Consider the following 16,447-nt stretch of genomic DNA (forward strand, 5'->3'; position numbering starts at 1 on the left):
GTATCGTGCGACATCTGCATGGGAACCTTTTCCCGCCACGGTCGATTCGAAATCCTGAGGAGACTTTTTTCAATCTTTTCTCGACGCTCGAATCAAAGGGCTGCCCGTGAAAAGAGACCTCGAGGGCTTTCTCAAACTAGTTTCAGGTATGAATAGAGCCTTTTCAGCCGGGAACCTTTGTTCGAGGGTACTGCCGGTTACGAAGGGCTGGTAATTTTCAAAGATCGCAGGTGGATTCCCCAAAGAATCTCTTTCGACGAAATATCTCTTTATGGGAATGCTCGAACTAATTTAGAAATTTTTTGAAATAGCGACTCGTACGAATTTTTCAAATGCTTACACGCTAATCTATGGCTAAGGTACTTAAGGGTTGTGTGGAAGGGTGTAACGAGAAGAAGCAGATCGGTTGAGTTTACAGTTAGATTTATTTCTAGTCTTAAATTGGAAGACAGTAGGAAGTCTCGTCGGTACGACGATATTAAAGCCGATATCACAATGTATACGTTACAACAATTAAGCTCTAGTAGGTACAAGTATCACAACTGCGACCAACTGTTTTGTAGCGTGTCGCAATATCTAATTAAAAAAAAAGTAGTACAAAAAATAAAATACTTTTCTCTCTAACTGATATTTTAGCCTACGTACAAGTGCAACATGGTGCACGTGATATTTCACAATCTCGTTCTCAGTGAGCAACGATCAGTTAGGAAACTATAACCTATTTATCACAGTTTCGATATACTCTTATCTAAAATGAATCTGCGTTCAGAGCAGATACTCTTGGTCATCTTCTTCTTGTTCCTCCTCTTAAAAGTAGACGAGTGCTCGATCGCTCGATGTCCAAGTTGACGATCGTAGGGTGTTGGTTCTCGTTGAGATCGTACCTTCGTATCACTCGAAGAGAGGTTCGAATCGAAGGTGAGGTAGATGAGGATCTCTCGGTGTTCCAGTTGCGTGTTCACGCGACTTGCATCTCGGGCGTTTGATTCTGGGAGAAGGCGCGTTCCTTGTAACACAGGTCACTGTCAGCCATGCTGAGGGTCGTCCAGTAGAAGTCCCCGGCGTGGGTGTGCGCGAAATGAACGGGCACGTAGCACTGACCAGGTACAACCGGTACAACTGTCATCTGTCCGTCGAGGCAGACAGTGATCGCGGCTCCTTCCTCAGCGTCCTGCAGTTCCGCGAGCAGCCTCCTCTCCAAGGCCTCGTTCGCGTTGTTTTGGTTGTCGACCTCCTCGGTGAATATCTCCACCTGCGGCATCGCCTTCTGGCCCTTGCCGTATTTGCCCCTGTTCGTCTTCTTCTTGAGCAGCCGTAGGATCGGCTTGAGCACACCGCGGATGCGTTTGTTGCCGGTCGTGTTCTTGCCCGACATCTTCAGGTTGTAGAGATTGTCGTTGAGCTCGTTCTCGTAATCGAACACGTGGCTGATCGTAGCGGCGGCCATCTTACTGATTCTCGACTGGTGGCACTGAACCGGTTTTAAAGGAGCGTCGTCGTACGTCCGTGTGTACACTCGAGGACTCGAATGAACCCGGGTGGAGCGCGGCGCAAACTAGGTGAAACTCGTGCGGGTCTCTAGCTCGAAACAGCGGTACGCTTGCCTCGAGAGGATGATGCGTGCAGAGGCGAGAGGAATAATCGTGCGTGTATGCCTTTCTGAGTTGCTTTGGAACGAAACGCTAGTGAGCGAATGATGCTTTAGACCGAGCAACCCCGGACCTTATATAGGCCCGGCTGAACAGGACGGGGTGACAGAGTGGGGAGGGCAGGTGCACTCTGGCTGTGGGAACTTGGAGAATTCGGAGCTTCCCACGTCAGGGTCCACGCCGACCATCTGCCGCTCTTCTCCCTCCTCTGACACCCTCCGACACTAATCCGACCTACCACCCCGACCTGCACACAGCCTCTCTTCACCCACCCCCGCGATCACCCCCTCGCTCACGGTGGATCCTTCCTTTCCTTTGGCTCCTCTCCAGTTTCCATCGAGGACGAACCGAACGAACCCGCCTGGGGTTCTCTCTTTCGGGGCCCTTTTACCGACCACGATCAAAAGGGTGGATATTTGCCCGTTCCGGGGAAAGACCAGCTCGAACCTGTTGCGACAGGTTTCACCGTTTCTGATGCGAGTACCAACTCGATTCGTACCTCGCCTCGCTCTCTCTCTCTCTCTCTCTCTCTCTCTTTCTGCAATCTTCTCGAACGAGATCTCAGAATTTCGATCATTGTTTATCGATCGTCCCCTTTTACGGACGTGATTGGGACCGATGAAGAAATCCGTCGAGTTAGAAGGGTAACAGCGGTCGATTACCGCCTTTCTTCTTCTTTTTTTTTTTCTTTGAACTTATTATCGTTCGTAGTATTTTTCAACGTCATTTTAAATTTTGGTAATGATACCGTGTATACTTCTTTATCGCGATCGTTTCGCGCGACTTTCGATGCGCGTTTAACGAGATTTACGGAAAACACGCGTCCCGAATAGTCTTTTAAAGCGCATTTTGTTGCAAAATATACATCGACGTGCGTATAAACGGTTCGTTTCTCTTCTTAAGCCTCGTGTCGTGATTAAAGGCAATACGGGAACTCCTTTCAATAAACTTTCATTGCTGTTCCATATATCGCTCTGGGAACAGGAAATCGATGCACACGCCGCATATGCATACCTGTGTCATGTTATTATCTCCTCGTTACTTCATCGCTTTCGAAAACACTTTGCTTTCCTTCGTGGCGTGCACGCGTGTTAAGTCGCGGACACATGCGTGCGAGTACTTGGCACTTATTTTTTTTTTTTTTTTTAACCAATAAATATAATTCGCGATGCGTCGACGCGTTCTTCTGCGCTCTACGCGCGCCATAGATGCCAGTAAATATATGTTTTTCACCCCGTGAAATGAAGTTGGTAAAAGATACTCGATGCAGAGAAAGCACCCTTCGCGTAAAATCGGTGAACATGCCCCAAAGTGGAGCCCTGTCCTTAAGAGGATTCTTGTCGCCGATAATCCACTAGAATGGAATTAAATCGACGCCAAGTAGACGACAGGCGGTTCGCATTCCGTTTTTACGCGGAGCATTTGTATCCGTCCGCGTCAGGATTAATACCACCAATAAGACGCGGTCTATTCGATGCGAAGGGTGGGCCATGTGGACGCAATTCCGGCGACGTTTAAATCAACAAGTTGGCGGAGGGGTCTGGAAGTTATAGCAATTAACGCGCGGCAATAACGCGCGCCGGCTTCCTCCATTACCCCCGGGTGAGTCCCAGAGATTTAGGGGCCGAGCGCGTCTAGACGCCTCGAGATAGCGACGGCACCCCTCAGAGTCATTAACCACGCCACGGACCTGCTTTCCCTCCTCGCGGAAGGGCTCCGTTCCCCATCCCTGCGGGGAATCGTGCCGCACCCTCCTGCACCGTGCACCAGCGTACGTTACGAGCCCTCTACAAAAAGCACGCTTCTTTTTCTCTTTTTTTTCTGCTTTTTCTCTTTTTTTTTCTTTTTTATTACGTTTCGCCGCGCCTCTTCCTTTTCCCGCCCGCTCCCTCCGCTTCCCTTCTGGGTCTGTCGCATTAACAAGTTTTTTCGAGGCTCGCCGCTTTTTTCGGGACGACCTGTTTTCCCCGCTCGAATCAGGTGGATCTTTTTGCCTACTTGTTGATGGCTACGATCCTGGAATTAATTATTTCATTATTTATTTCGTGAATCCACGTTCGTAATTTAGAGGGAATGTTCCTCGTCTCTTTTTGTTGGTATTCCAGAAGAGATGCGATAATGGAACGGTGCAATGGCGCGCGTTCCATTGGAAGCCGTGGAAGCGTCGTTTCTCCTTTTTGTTTCTTGAATGCAAAAATAATAAATGTATATTGCGCGATTATTCTGATTAGAATATTTATGTTGTATCTATTTTAGAATCGAAATAGATAATTTTTTTTCTTCAGTTTTCCTATCGTCAAATGTCACCGCACGCAATTGGAACAGTACCCCTATTTCTGTAAATGAATAGGATCGATTGATTCGATAACAGTTTGTCGTTACTTAGCGAAATAAAGAATGTAATTGCAATAAGGTCGAGCAGTTTAATGAAATGGTAATTTATACTGTTCACTTTACTTTCACTTTGTACATTGTTGAACAGCTTTGTAAATCCAATTAAATCGAACCGTGTAAATTGTCCTCCTAAGAAGTTAACAACCTTTCAATTGCAACGGCCCATCGTGTCTTTCAGTTAAGTTGAACCGTGCACGTTTACCTTTACGTAATACATCTCAGGCTACATTTCGAAGATAAGTCGAACTGCTACCAATTTTTACCAAACTTTTTCGCCATTTTTACTTCCATCGTGGAAATACTCGCGTATCATTTATCAAGAACTTGGTCGATATTTAGAAAAAAATTTTCACCGTCAAATACTTCGAGTTTCTCGATTATTAAAAATGTAGGGCTGGTTACGAGCACGAGAGAAACGTTGGTACGGTAGTTTTGGAAATCTGGCTGGCGCAGTGCCGTGGCAAGCGTCTGCCCCGAAAGAACCTGTCGACGTCTGAACGAGGGTTCTCGAAGGTCGTGGTAAATCCCGTAGGGCCACCACGATGGGCCGCTTCGTGGGGTACCGTCTGCCCTCGTCGAGGACAGGTACATCGGGGGTATTTGTTTTCACTTTGCGCTTTCAAGCAACAGTCGACGAGGCAGGTGAAGCGAACGTGCTCGTCGAACCTGCAGGGAGGACGTACCTGCGACGGCAGGAAATGATTTTACTTTCATGAAGACACCGCCACTCTTGCACTCCTCTCTGATTGTACTCTCGTAGTCTGTTTTTTCGTCCCCGCGATCAGATAGACTTGGTCAGTTCGCGTACGGAAGTTTGCCTACCGATCGATCAAGAATTCGTTGCACACGAGTAAGTTTTTCATTTCGTATGATTTTTTTAATGGACGACTATTCTTTTAATAGTCGATGCGAATTGTTCGCGTCAGATTTGTTGCGATGTATTGTATGGTGGCGGTAGTTCTCGTATGTTTAGTCGTACATCATTTTTTGAACGACTAATACGAGTTATTCTTCTTAGATTGTACGTCACGTTGTTTTGCAACCTTATATGTATTGGTATATGCTAGTAAATTTATTTTCGAAGTCGATCTATTATTTTTGTAGATGTTATACATGCATGCCTGTGTTTTGCATCGCTTTAGATAATATCGCTTCCCTTACGCCAAGCCCTTCAATTTGCAGCTCGATAAATTGTAGATATTTATCTGCTGAATAAAATGTGGGATAAGATGTTCGAGATAGAAATTCTTAGGATGCCAACACAATCAACCCCCCTGTAACGCGATTAATTCGTACCGTGTTGTATGGAAACCGCGTTATAAAAATTTCAAAAGCAAGTAAAATCTAAATTATGTCGACTCGTTCTGCGTTACATGAAAATTGAATTCTCAGAACACCAAGTTACGGCGCATACGATTACGAAATGAAATTTTATAACTACAAAAAAACAAAATATAATTCAGTACATATATAAAATTAAGAGTATCTAGTTATAGGAGGATTGACTGTATTTATTTCAGAGCTTACTTTATCACACTCTTTTACTGAAAAATTAAGTTTGCGCATTCATTGCCTCGCCATAAATGGGGATGATCGTTTAATTGGGCGTTACACTCGAGTCTAAAAACCCGCAGTCTTTGTCGCCTGTTATCCAAGCAGAATCTTGTACAACACTTTCGAGTCCGCGTGGTTTAATGATTCTAACGCATTTCTCGTATCTTTTTCAAATTGATTCGCGGCGAAGGAAATTGAGGAAACCGGCAATTTCTCGCGTATCTGACTTCCTGCGCGAATGGAAACCGGTCAGGCGAACAGATACACGAATATTTCGCCCGACGGTGGCTATAATGGCGCATGTCAACCTGCATGTCAACGTGCATCCGGCGACGTCATTTACGGCCCTTGAAAAAAAAAAATCGTCTCCTCGCTCTTGACTCCCTCCGGATGGGCTTTACAACCGGTTCCTAATACGGTCGTCGAATCCTAATCACTCGGAGGCCGCCCCTTTCACTCTGATTTAGAATCACCGACTTAATTGCTGATACGCGTCCGTGCCTGCGTGCGTGCGTGCAATCGCGGCTCCAGAAAAGAATACGCTCGAACTGGTTCCGATAAGCTGAATTTTAACGATTAATGGTAACGTCAACCGCCGCGGACAGAACAAGGACGGTTTCTACTACCGGTTAAATATTTAATAGTTCGCCCAGTTTTATTAACCCGATACGGGGATTTAATAGAGCTACCCCCTTGCAAATCGCGAAGCTTAACGATAACGGTTTAGTTTTCGTCGTGGTTTCTGGAAAATTTGCAATTCTCATCGAAGATATTTTCAATCTTTTATCGAGAGACTCTGGGATATAGAATTACTTGGAAAATTTATAATTCGGTCAAATATTAGGCTTGGTGTGGAATAAAATGTTGGAAGTTTGGAAGCGTAAAGGGGATGCAGTAGATTATGGTTTGATTAATTTCGAGGGATGATACAATTAAAGATTAGGATGACGCTCTGTTTCGAGGGTTGCTACACTCTATTCAATAACTTTCTCGTAACGCAAGGAATAAGCAGAGAAACTTTTGAATTAGCGATGGTAGAAGCGTGTAATTTCAAGCTTCCATAGGCATCCATGATTAATCCGATTGAAATCTCATGCAAAACTGTTGGTACGGAGAAAGAAACAGCCGTAAAACGTCGCTACGTTCCTCTCAGTCGTTACTTTATCCGGCCATCTTCGTTATCTCTGTCCTTGGAACGAGGTGTCAGGCACCGATATTTTTTTTCCCCCAAAAGGAAACTCGAGGCGTATAGTTGTTTGCCTACGGTTCAGCCTGCGAGATATTAGATTATGCAAATGTCCATGGCGGGACGGGCGTTCATCAGATAAAACGCTGGCTTACGTTGGTCCAGCGATCCTGACGTCGCTCGGTTGTATTAGGCGAGCGAAGTGACACGATCTTGATTAAAACGCCGTCCACCAGGGCTCCGATTCTATCTGTTCACGGACGTTTTCGCGGACATTTTAAGTAATAAGCCTGAAATGGCCCGGTTATGCATCGCCGCCCCGCGTTCGGCACCGATGGTACCTCAGGGCGACACGCACCAGAGATTAGTAATTCGTGTTTCGATCTCGGTTCGTTTCTCTGATTGCTCTGTCGCTTTGGGTGATGGCAACCCTGTTTCATTCCCGGATGACGCTACAGAAATCAGCTTGTCATCGTGCGAACGTATCGCTATAACGGAGCGACGATGAACATGTTAAGAAATCGTTTTCAGTAACTCTATACAATTTAGCTATCAGTTTGTCGAATTACTGATCCAACGATAGTACAACTTTGCTTTCGTTTTTGCGAAAACGAATCGTTTTTATCAGTCGGCAAGGTTACAAAATCTGTCGTACGATTCTCCAAGTTCACTCGCCGCAGCAACGGGCGAGAAACGGTGCAGGTTAAGGTACTCGAGCGGTTTCCTGGGCCAGGCTGGCGAAGGAATAACCGAAATAAGCAATTCCCATGTGGTTCCGCTGGCTCCGTTCGCGGTTACACCCAGCCAAGTTACATCATCGGTACGTAACCGGACGGAATCGGCGTTTCAGCGGGCTGATCGCCCTCTCCCCTCTCTCGATCCCCCGTCGGATGATATCTCGGGGCGTAGGCAGGAGAGGATATCGTGCCTTTTCACGGGGGTTTTTCATTAGCATATAAATAATGGCCGAGCAAAGGGGAGATGAGTGGTCGTCTCGCAGTTCCTCCGTGTAGCTTGTGCTACGCGTAATGGGAGAAAAGAAAGGAAGAGAAGAAGCCGATGTCCCAGGCTGAAACAGTAGTAGTGACCCCCGGGGCTGTGCAGCTCAAAACAAGAAGTCCCTTCTGACGTCACCGGCAGGTGCACCCAGAAGGCCATCCTTCTCGTTCCACCCTTCTTCGTTCTCGCTCTTTTTCTCGTCTTCTTCTTCTTCTTCTTCTCTCTCTCTCTCTCTCTTTTCCTCTACACAGCCGTTGTCCCTCTCCCACTCGAGCGTGTAATCGTACTGATTTCATGATCGAGATACCAGGTTTCCCTCCACGGATTTGGTTACCTGCTTACATGACGCTGCCTGTTTACGTGTTTGTTTTACGGTATAAGGAACGGACGCAGGGGCTTTCTTGCTGGCGGACTCGCGGTTTCGGATTAAAATAATGGCCATACGTCCCGTTGGATGTCTCGGTTTTCCTTCGCCGACGTTTCTTTCCCTTTTCTTTGCCGGATTTTAAATCGTTTCTTCATCGAAATTGTCAAGCCGAACTCGCTGGACACGGAATCGATCGGTGGTATCGATTCGACGAGATACCGTCCAGTTATGGATCTTTTGGTTTTATGTTCGAGTTCTTTGCGGAGAGAAGTACACGGGTATAATGCGAAATGTCTTTTCTTGAGGTACTTAACGAGACTCGAACAAGACATATGTTTATTAGCAATAATTCTCTCGTGCGTGTGCGTGTTTTCTTTTAAATACAAACAGGGTTTCATTAGTCGAATCATTTTAATGATCATCTAGGTAACGATTTCGTGATACATTTCAAGTGGGCTCTTAATAGGTTCGTTAAATTTCGATGACTCTGTACTTCTGCTCGTCTGCAGTCTGGTCGAAAGACATTTCGTCCTTTTCCTTCTAACGGATGAAAGTAACAGTCCTGAAAGTTTAATTAACAACGTTATACTAAAAACAAATACTTTGCATCGTTTGAATTTTTATTCACGTTGCAACGATGCATTATTGTCGAAACGTGGAATGTCCATCAGTGACATTCCAAAGCCTCAAAAAAAGCTTAACACAAAAAAAAAAGAACTCCACCTTGAACTAATTACAGAGACAAATATTTTTTTTTTTTAATGCGACGCAAACATAGCGTGTCGTATCGATCACAGAATGTGTTGCAACATTGTGTCAGGAAGGGGAAGACGGAGAAATGGGAGAATGGAAACTAATGATCGCAGGGGTAGACAAAAAATGATCGGCCGTTTTGCCCTCGGGTGAAAAATAACCCGAAAGAATGGGCTACCGTATTCCTTTTTCGTTTCTCGCTTCTATAACGCTGGTAATCGTTTTCGGCAGGTAGGCTACAGCCTCCTCAGATAGTGATCTTCGTAATTGGAATTTTATCTCTCTCCCCTAGCGCGCCCTTTCTAACGGGGTGAGTTTATGGCGCGCACCGCTTCTTCTCGACTTAATAAATATATATACATTCTTTAGTCGCTCGAAAAAGAGATTACACGACTGGAAACGCAACCCTCGAAACGGCTACTTATTTAAACAATTTTTTACATTAATCGAAAGTTAATTGGCAAGTTCGCGGGCCAAGTACGAGGGATCGTCGTTGGTTCTTATTACTTTTAATGATCGCCATGTAGAACGTGGTCATTTGTGCGCCGGTGTAAACGCGTACGGGGTTTCATCACCGTCCGACGATCGCACAAGTAGATTAAGCTGGCCAACAAATCATTGGCCGGACAAGCTGCGAAAAGACGCATTCCCGCCACCAACTTTTCAACTCGCATTACATCTATTACGCATACTTACATTTATCGAATCGATTAAATTTTTTTAACGACATTCCTTTTTACTTCTGTTGGAGGTGAGCGATAAGGCGGTGAGAACGTCCATCTGTCACGAAGCGCCTCGCGCCAGAAAGGTAAGAGATACGATCTTCTGTCGACAACTTAGATGGCACCGTGGCTTAAATTAGCCGGGCCAAACAAACGCGCGCGTAATTCAATTTCGAGGGATATTAAACGGTTGACACGCGAAATTCGTGTACGGCTGGAATTAACAGAGGTGTGAAACGAACCGGCGCGAACGAGCCACGTTAAATCAAAAAGACGCGATCGTGACAAAGATCGAATCGACGATGTCTCCCAGCCACATCCCGATCACGAGATCATCCCTTAGCGTTCGTTTTCCTATCCAAAATCCTCGACGCGTTCGTTTCGACGCGACTGGCCAACGCACGGAATCCTTTGTGTCCCCCTGGACCGGTCCAGAAAGTTTTCAGGAAGGGGGCACAATAACAACGACCGTCCGCGGACCCTTTCTATCCCTTTGAGAAACTCCACCGTTGGAGAAAGCCTGGTGGGGGATGCAATATTATTCAAAATCACGAAAACGTTCGAACGGAATTTCCCTATTTTCTGGCCTATTCAACCCCGTAGATGCATATCTTACATCGTCTGAATGGGGCCCACCGTACGGGGTAAGCGCGGCGTTTGTTCCCTTTTCGAAACTGCGTCCCACCCTCGCGCACCGGTTCCGCGCTCCTGGCCCACCACCAGGTCCCAGGTAAAAAGGGTCAAACCTGCACAATGGGCACACGTGCATCTCGCTTGGGGTACATGTGGACCGCGGTCCATTGGACGTAATCGTCCAGGGGAGGACGCTTCGATCGGGGTAGGACGAATCGAGCGGGTGAAAAGAGGTCTCTTGGTCTACTCACTCTCTGCTTTAAGGGTTGACGCGACGAGACACGGTGAAACGAAGGTGAAACGCAACCACCGTCAGGCTCGTTCGCGCGAAGAAAATACACTTTTCGCAGCTGCCGACATGTGCAGCCTTTCTTTCCCCGTTTTCTGGAAAAGACCAGGTGCGAGTCCGCGCGAACGAACGCGCGCGCGTCGCTGCTCGCTTATCGGACGCGCGTGATTCGAATACTTTTTTATTGGCACTCCTCGGTGCACTTGTCGCGCGGTACGCCTGCCTCGAGCCGGACCGAGATTCTTTTATTCGATCCTCGTAACCCTTTCACAGGTGAACCCTTTCTTTTCCTCGAACCCTCTCGCCTATTGTCGCTCGACTTCCGTTAACCCTTTCGTCGCGCGGTTCAACCCAGGTAGAAGGGTTGAACATTTGGGTTAGGAGATCGTTTCTAACTGGTTGATCTCGTTAACGGGATGCTGCGCGTAATGTTGCGCTCGATTCCCAGATATTGGAAATGTTGAGGGGTTTTGTTGGTGCGGAACGTTACGTTTCGCTTTATACAAAATGCAAACTAATTTAGATCGCATATTAAATTAAATTGCTGAGAATTTTTATTGAGATATAAAAGAAATCAATGTTGTATATCTAATTTGGGAGAGATTCTGCTTTTAAGAAATTTCTCGTTTTTTTTTTTAATTCTAGTCAATCGGTGGTTCAATTACTGGACTCGATTGGACCACGTAAGGCCGTGTAGCGTACAATTTATCAGGGAACTTAATTCGTCCGAAGAGTCCCGAAAATTACAGCACTCCAGTGAAATCGTGTCATTCGAAACCGACTTTGATCGAACCGTGTACAGGTAATGGTACGAGACTCGTGTTATCAAACCTGCTGATAAATGAAAGGGGACGATCGACTGTCGGAGAGTCTGAGCTCGATGCACGTTCGGACGTGTTCGAACCTGTGGAAGGCTGAACGCGAAAGATTGTGCAAGAGGAAAAGGCTCCTTCCTTTTCAAATCGATCTGCTTTCTTCCGTGCAGGCTCGAACCTGCCACAGGCAAGTACAATTCCGTTTCTCAACCGCTCCTGTTGTCGGAGAAACGTGTTCGTACTTGCCTCCCAGCTGCTAAGTATAAAAATGTATGTTTGACTTCCGCGATACTTTTGATTCGCCCGCTAACCTACTTGGCATTAATTTTATCTGTATCGCCAGCTGTACGGCGTGGGGTGGGTTCGATTCTGGGTCAATCCCGGCCGTTTCTGCGATTTATCCTCAAAACAAATTATCATCGTATCAAAATGGACGCCCATCGCGGTGCCTGCCTACATACGTGATTTTAATTCGAATTATCTTTGTAACGGATGCCTCTTATCGACTTTTTATGCCCTCTGCAATTTATTCACGGATTTGTACGTATTATGTCTTCCTTATGCATCTTTATCGTCCGGATGATCGTGCTTCGAAGTAAATAAAATAAATATATGCGAAAAGAAAGCTCGCGACTTTGCATAACGAATAAAAGAAATGGAAAAGTATAAAAGTTGATGTATATATTTTGAATCGTTTTCTGCACGGTTTTTAAATACTTTTTAGTTGTACGTGTTATCATTGAATCAGGATGGACGCCCCACGCACGCGGTTCCTACCCCACACGCGTGGTTTAATTTAAATAATCTTCGAAACATCTCTCTTACCTCCAACTTTTAATTCTCACTGTAATTTATGGTATTGGGGGGTTCCATATTTACGATGTCTCCCTTACGCACCTTTATTACCAAAATTATCATACGTAGAATTAAGCAAAATAAATATACGGAAAAAGAAAGCACGCGAATTTGCATGGAAACTAAAAAGATATGGAAAAGTATCGAGCTTGATGTATGTATTTTGAAATTGTTGTTTTTATATTTTTTCTCGCCAAGAAGAGTTATCATCGAATCAAAATGGACGCCCACCGTGGTTCCTACCTACATACGTGCTTTAATTCGAATAATCTTCGGAACATCTCACTTATCTTCAACTTTTTACTCTTGCTGTAATTTATAATATTAGGATTCATATTTACGTCTCCCTTGCAGACCTGTATTACCAAAATTATCATACGTCGAATTAAGAAAAATAAATACACGGAGAATGAAAACACGCTAATTTGCATAAAGAACGAAAAGAAATGGAAAAACGTAAAACTTGCATATATTTTAAAATCATTCCGTGCTGGGTTTTTCAATACTTTTAATCGCGTAGCTTGTGAGAGTACAAGTTAATCTAAAAATTTTTATCGCTATCAACGTTCTTCGTGGATGAAAAATGTCCTCAGCAAAAATCTCTAATCGAGATTCTATCGTAGAAGAATTTTTTATGGCTGGTATCTAACGTTTTAGTGAGAGGGAATTATATGGAAAATTGAAGGCGACAGGTTTATTAAAAAAGAGGAAGATAGCGTAGGATGAGAACGAAATTCCTAGCAAGTTTTTCCTCTGCTCTTGTGCAAGTTCGAACACGTTCGCCTATTGTCGCGCTCTAGAAAGCTTCTTTTCACGTTGCATCGCGCAAAGTCGAGGCATTCAAAGGAAGCGATAGAACGATCTTCCTGGTGCAGGTTCGAACCTGCATCGACGGTTCTGCTTTTTATGCAGCCTGCTTCGGAAACCTGAAATGTATATCACCCTTTACTTCGTGTTTATCGATCGTAAAAATATCAATGCGATTAATTTATATAATAATCAGTTGCATTCCACGGGACTTACACTAATTTATTACGTTGAAAAAATCGAAATAAATAATATTTTGCGGCTTCAGAAAATAAATCAAATAATATTGAAAACAGAAAAAAGATCTTTGATCAGAATTTGAAATTAAATTCGCTTTGAAATTCTCCAAAAAACAGCGTCATCCACACAGACGTACCCAAGATGTATCGTCTTCTTAAGAGGTTCCACGTCGATTCGGTCACGTTTAGCTTCGATTCGAAAAGGGCCATTTTTCGCAGTGGATTACGTCAGTTCGAGACAGGCAAAGATAGCATTTCGAATCGATCTGGTATCCCCCTGTGCAGGCTCGAACCTGCAGTGTTCGATTCACCGCTAGACGAGGCAGGTCGAAGCGAAACGCAGAGCGCGCGTCTAAATTCGCTCGAGACCGGACATAGATCACTGTCCACGGGTGTCGTCTCGAAATCTTCTCAGGATCCTGCCGGATGCGAGGATCCCCGGGACCTGCCGCGTCGATTCAAAGGCAAATCGAACGTTCGTGGGTGCTGGAATCCCGTGGAAAAAAGGCCTCGAAGGGACGAGCGCTAACTCGCCAGCTCGATTCACCGACACGTACCATTCAATGGCGTGTTTCGAACGAAACGTGTGAAACGCAGGGACTTCCCATATTACTGTTGATTGATTATGTCCGTTATGTAGCTTTCAGTTGCTCGCTCCAGGAGCATGTTTTGCTGTGGTATGGTTTCGTTGTTTGTGTTCAACGAGTTGCAGTATTGTTGGTACTGAAGGGTTGAATGTTTTGTGAGACTACTTTTTTTTGCAATGTATTCGTGTTTGTTACACTTTTAATATAGTTTTCGCTATTTTTGTGATTGCTTTAGGTATTCTCTATTATAGAGTCGTAGATTTACGTTCTCTCTATCAGGTAAACACGTATAATACTTGACGAAATGTAATTTTTAAACTTTTCTCATCGAGCAACACTTTTCAAGTTCGAAAATTTTTTCAAGTAAATTTGAGTTTTTAGTTATGGTAAATGATAACACAGATATATTAGATAAATAAAATAGAAACTTATTAGAATAAAGAAACGTTTACCAATTTTTAATGCTAAAGCAAACAGTGTTTCGTTGTTTTCCACGTCGCTTTCAGAATTTTTAGTGAGCGTTTGCGAAACTGTGAAGTAGATAGTTAAGGATAACGTGAGTGATTATTCATTTGGTAGATATAAAAAGTTAAACGCTTTTCAATGTAAGGATAATATCACCATCGGTCGTACCAACAATATTGAAACCAGTCTGGAACTGTAAACCTTTATATAATTCGACGTACCTTTCTGTCCCCGAAGATTTATCATATTAATTTATTATTTTAATCGCTCAATCAATCGCGCAATCCACATCCACTGTCTCGTGCACGAGCAATGAAACTGCAGCCATTAAAGTTCACTTAACTTGGTACGCACATATCGACCACCACTTACAGTAAAATAAATGGTCTACTAAATAGTGTCCATTAACACGTTCGTGGACGGTCTAAATTCACATTTGCTTCTGTAAATACAATTTTGATGTCTGATAGATGAGAGAGTCGGCTACTGCAATGGTAAATAACAAAATTGCACATCGTGTACCGTACGTGCAGTAGCTGTCCACGACCGTGTTAATACCCCGCATTTATCAAATGTTCGCTTATGAAGAGATCAGAGTCTCGTTCAAACACGCGCATAATCGAACCACTTAAACTTCGTGTCGTCTGAAAGTCGAAGCGTCAATACAAACTCCAGCTTAATATCAAGCTTCGGGTGTATTACTCGAAATCGATAGACCTCGTTCTAAACCTCGAAATTCCTCGCATTGAAAAGTTCTCGAGATACGATAAACTGGTAAGTCAACGGGAACTGGTCCCGCGTCGACGCGAGAACGTAAAAATCCTAATAACAAACATCGCTCGGTACACCAGATCGAGAGGGTAGGCAAACGTCCCTTCAGCGTCCTCGTGCGTACTCCTGCGCGCGTCTCTCCTCGAGCTTTCCACCGTGGATCGTTTGGCGGAAAGCGTCGAGGAGAACGATTCACGAAGATGGATCCTGTCGTGGAAGCGGAGGATCCGTTTCCATTTACGAGTTCCCATTATGCTCCTAAATAAACAGTCTAGCGAGTCTCGCACCTATGTAAACACACGGGACGACGGCCAAACGGAACTCCCTGCAGATTCGTCTATCCGAGATTCATTGGCGGGACCCACGCAAGGAGAAAAAAAAAAGGAGAAGAGGTTAGGGGAGGATTCTGAAAAGGGCGAATGGGAAACGTAGAAAGAGACCGTGGCGAGGGTGGTGCGCACGGTGTCGTCCCGTATTGAAGGTCGTAGAACCGTGAATCTGCCTCTGGGGCACGGATCCATTCTTAAAGGATTATCGTTATAAATTATACATTTCCAGTGGCGCGTCGCCCGGTGTGCCTTGGCCGCCATCTTGCCTGGATGACCGGTAGCGGCTTAGAGATTTCTATCGTTGGATTAACGCGGACCGTGTCATCGCGGTATCCTGTCTATTCGATTTCGTCGGACGTCTTCGATGGCACGCAAGAAGGGGGACTCGCGATCGACCCTTTTGGGCCGCAGCGTATTTTTCTTTTTCTCTTTTTTCCCTTTTTCAACGCGACCATTTCACTTCACTTCGCCTCGCTCGATCTCTCGTGACCGAGGTCGAGGATAGATCGCGCGTTTCCAGGGTGAAATACGATCCGCTGGCCGGCTGTTACGATTTTTTTTTCTCTCCTCACGGTTTCCAGGGTTCACGGACACGTCTCTGAGGGAGATTTCAGGGTTTCTGCAGGGGTGGTTTCATATAGGGCGGTTTTTTTCACGCTTGGCACCGCGTGAATCGTAATTTTCTATGGTCTCGGTTCTTTTCGTATTTGAATAATAGCTGAGATTAAATGGAGGCTTGGAAATAGGGGTAGCATTCTATCCTTATCCATCATTGTTAATTAGAAACATTATCGAGGTTACATATATTCATCTGGAAATTTTTACAATCGTCGAATTTCAGTCTCAATATTCTCGAGATCGACGAGTCACAGGGTTTACCTGCATTTCAGTAGAACCACGACTTGCGAAACACCCAGTATAAAGTCAGAAGATTCTTCTTAGCGCCGTTAACCCCGCACAGGGTAATAATTCGAGTGTCGGGCCCACAGAACGCCCGATACGTCCCCTGTCCCGATTCTACCGGTGACTTGGA

General features: G+C 44.9%; 2 protein-coding genes across 2 annotated transcripts in view; one reads left to right on the top strand and one right to left on the bottom strand.

Annotated features, from left to right (window-relative positions):
* Positions 1 to 16,447, top strand: part of LOC143433344 (tubulin monoglutamylase TTLL4) — a 156,009-nt gene that overhangs the window by 37,700 nt on the left and 101,862 nt on the right. The window lies entirely within an intron of this gene.
* Positions 959 to 1,447, bottom strand: LOC143433102 (uncharacterized). Its single transcript, XM_076910235.1, has one exon. The coding sequence runs from the start codon at positions 1,445 to 1,447 to the stop codon at positions 959 to 961; it is 489 nt and encodes a 162-aa protein (XP_076766350.1).

The sequence above is a fragment of the Xylocopa sonorina genome, chromosome 2 (assembly GCF_050948175.1).
Source record: "Xylocopa sonorina isolate GNS202 chromosome 2, iyXylSono1_principal, whole genome shotgun sequence".
Lineage (NCBI taxonomy): Eukaryota > Metazoa > Arthropoda > Insecta > Hymenoptera > Apidae > Xylocopa > Xylocopa sonorina.

Excerpts from the sequence above, each read along its gene's own strand:
- LOC143433102 (XM_076910235.1), bottom strand. The coding sequence starts at position 1,447 with ATGGCCGCCGCTACGATCAGCCACGTGTTCGATTACGAGAACGAGCTC.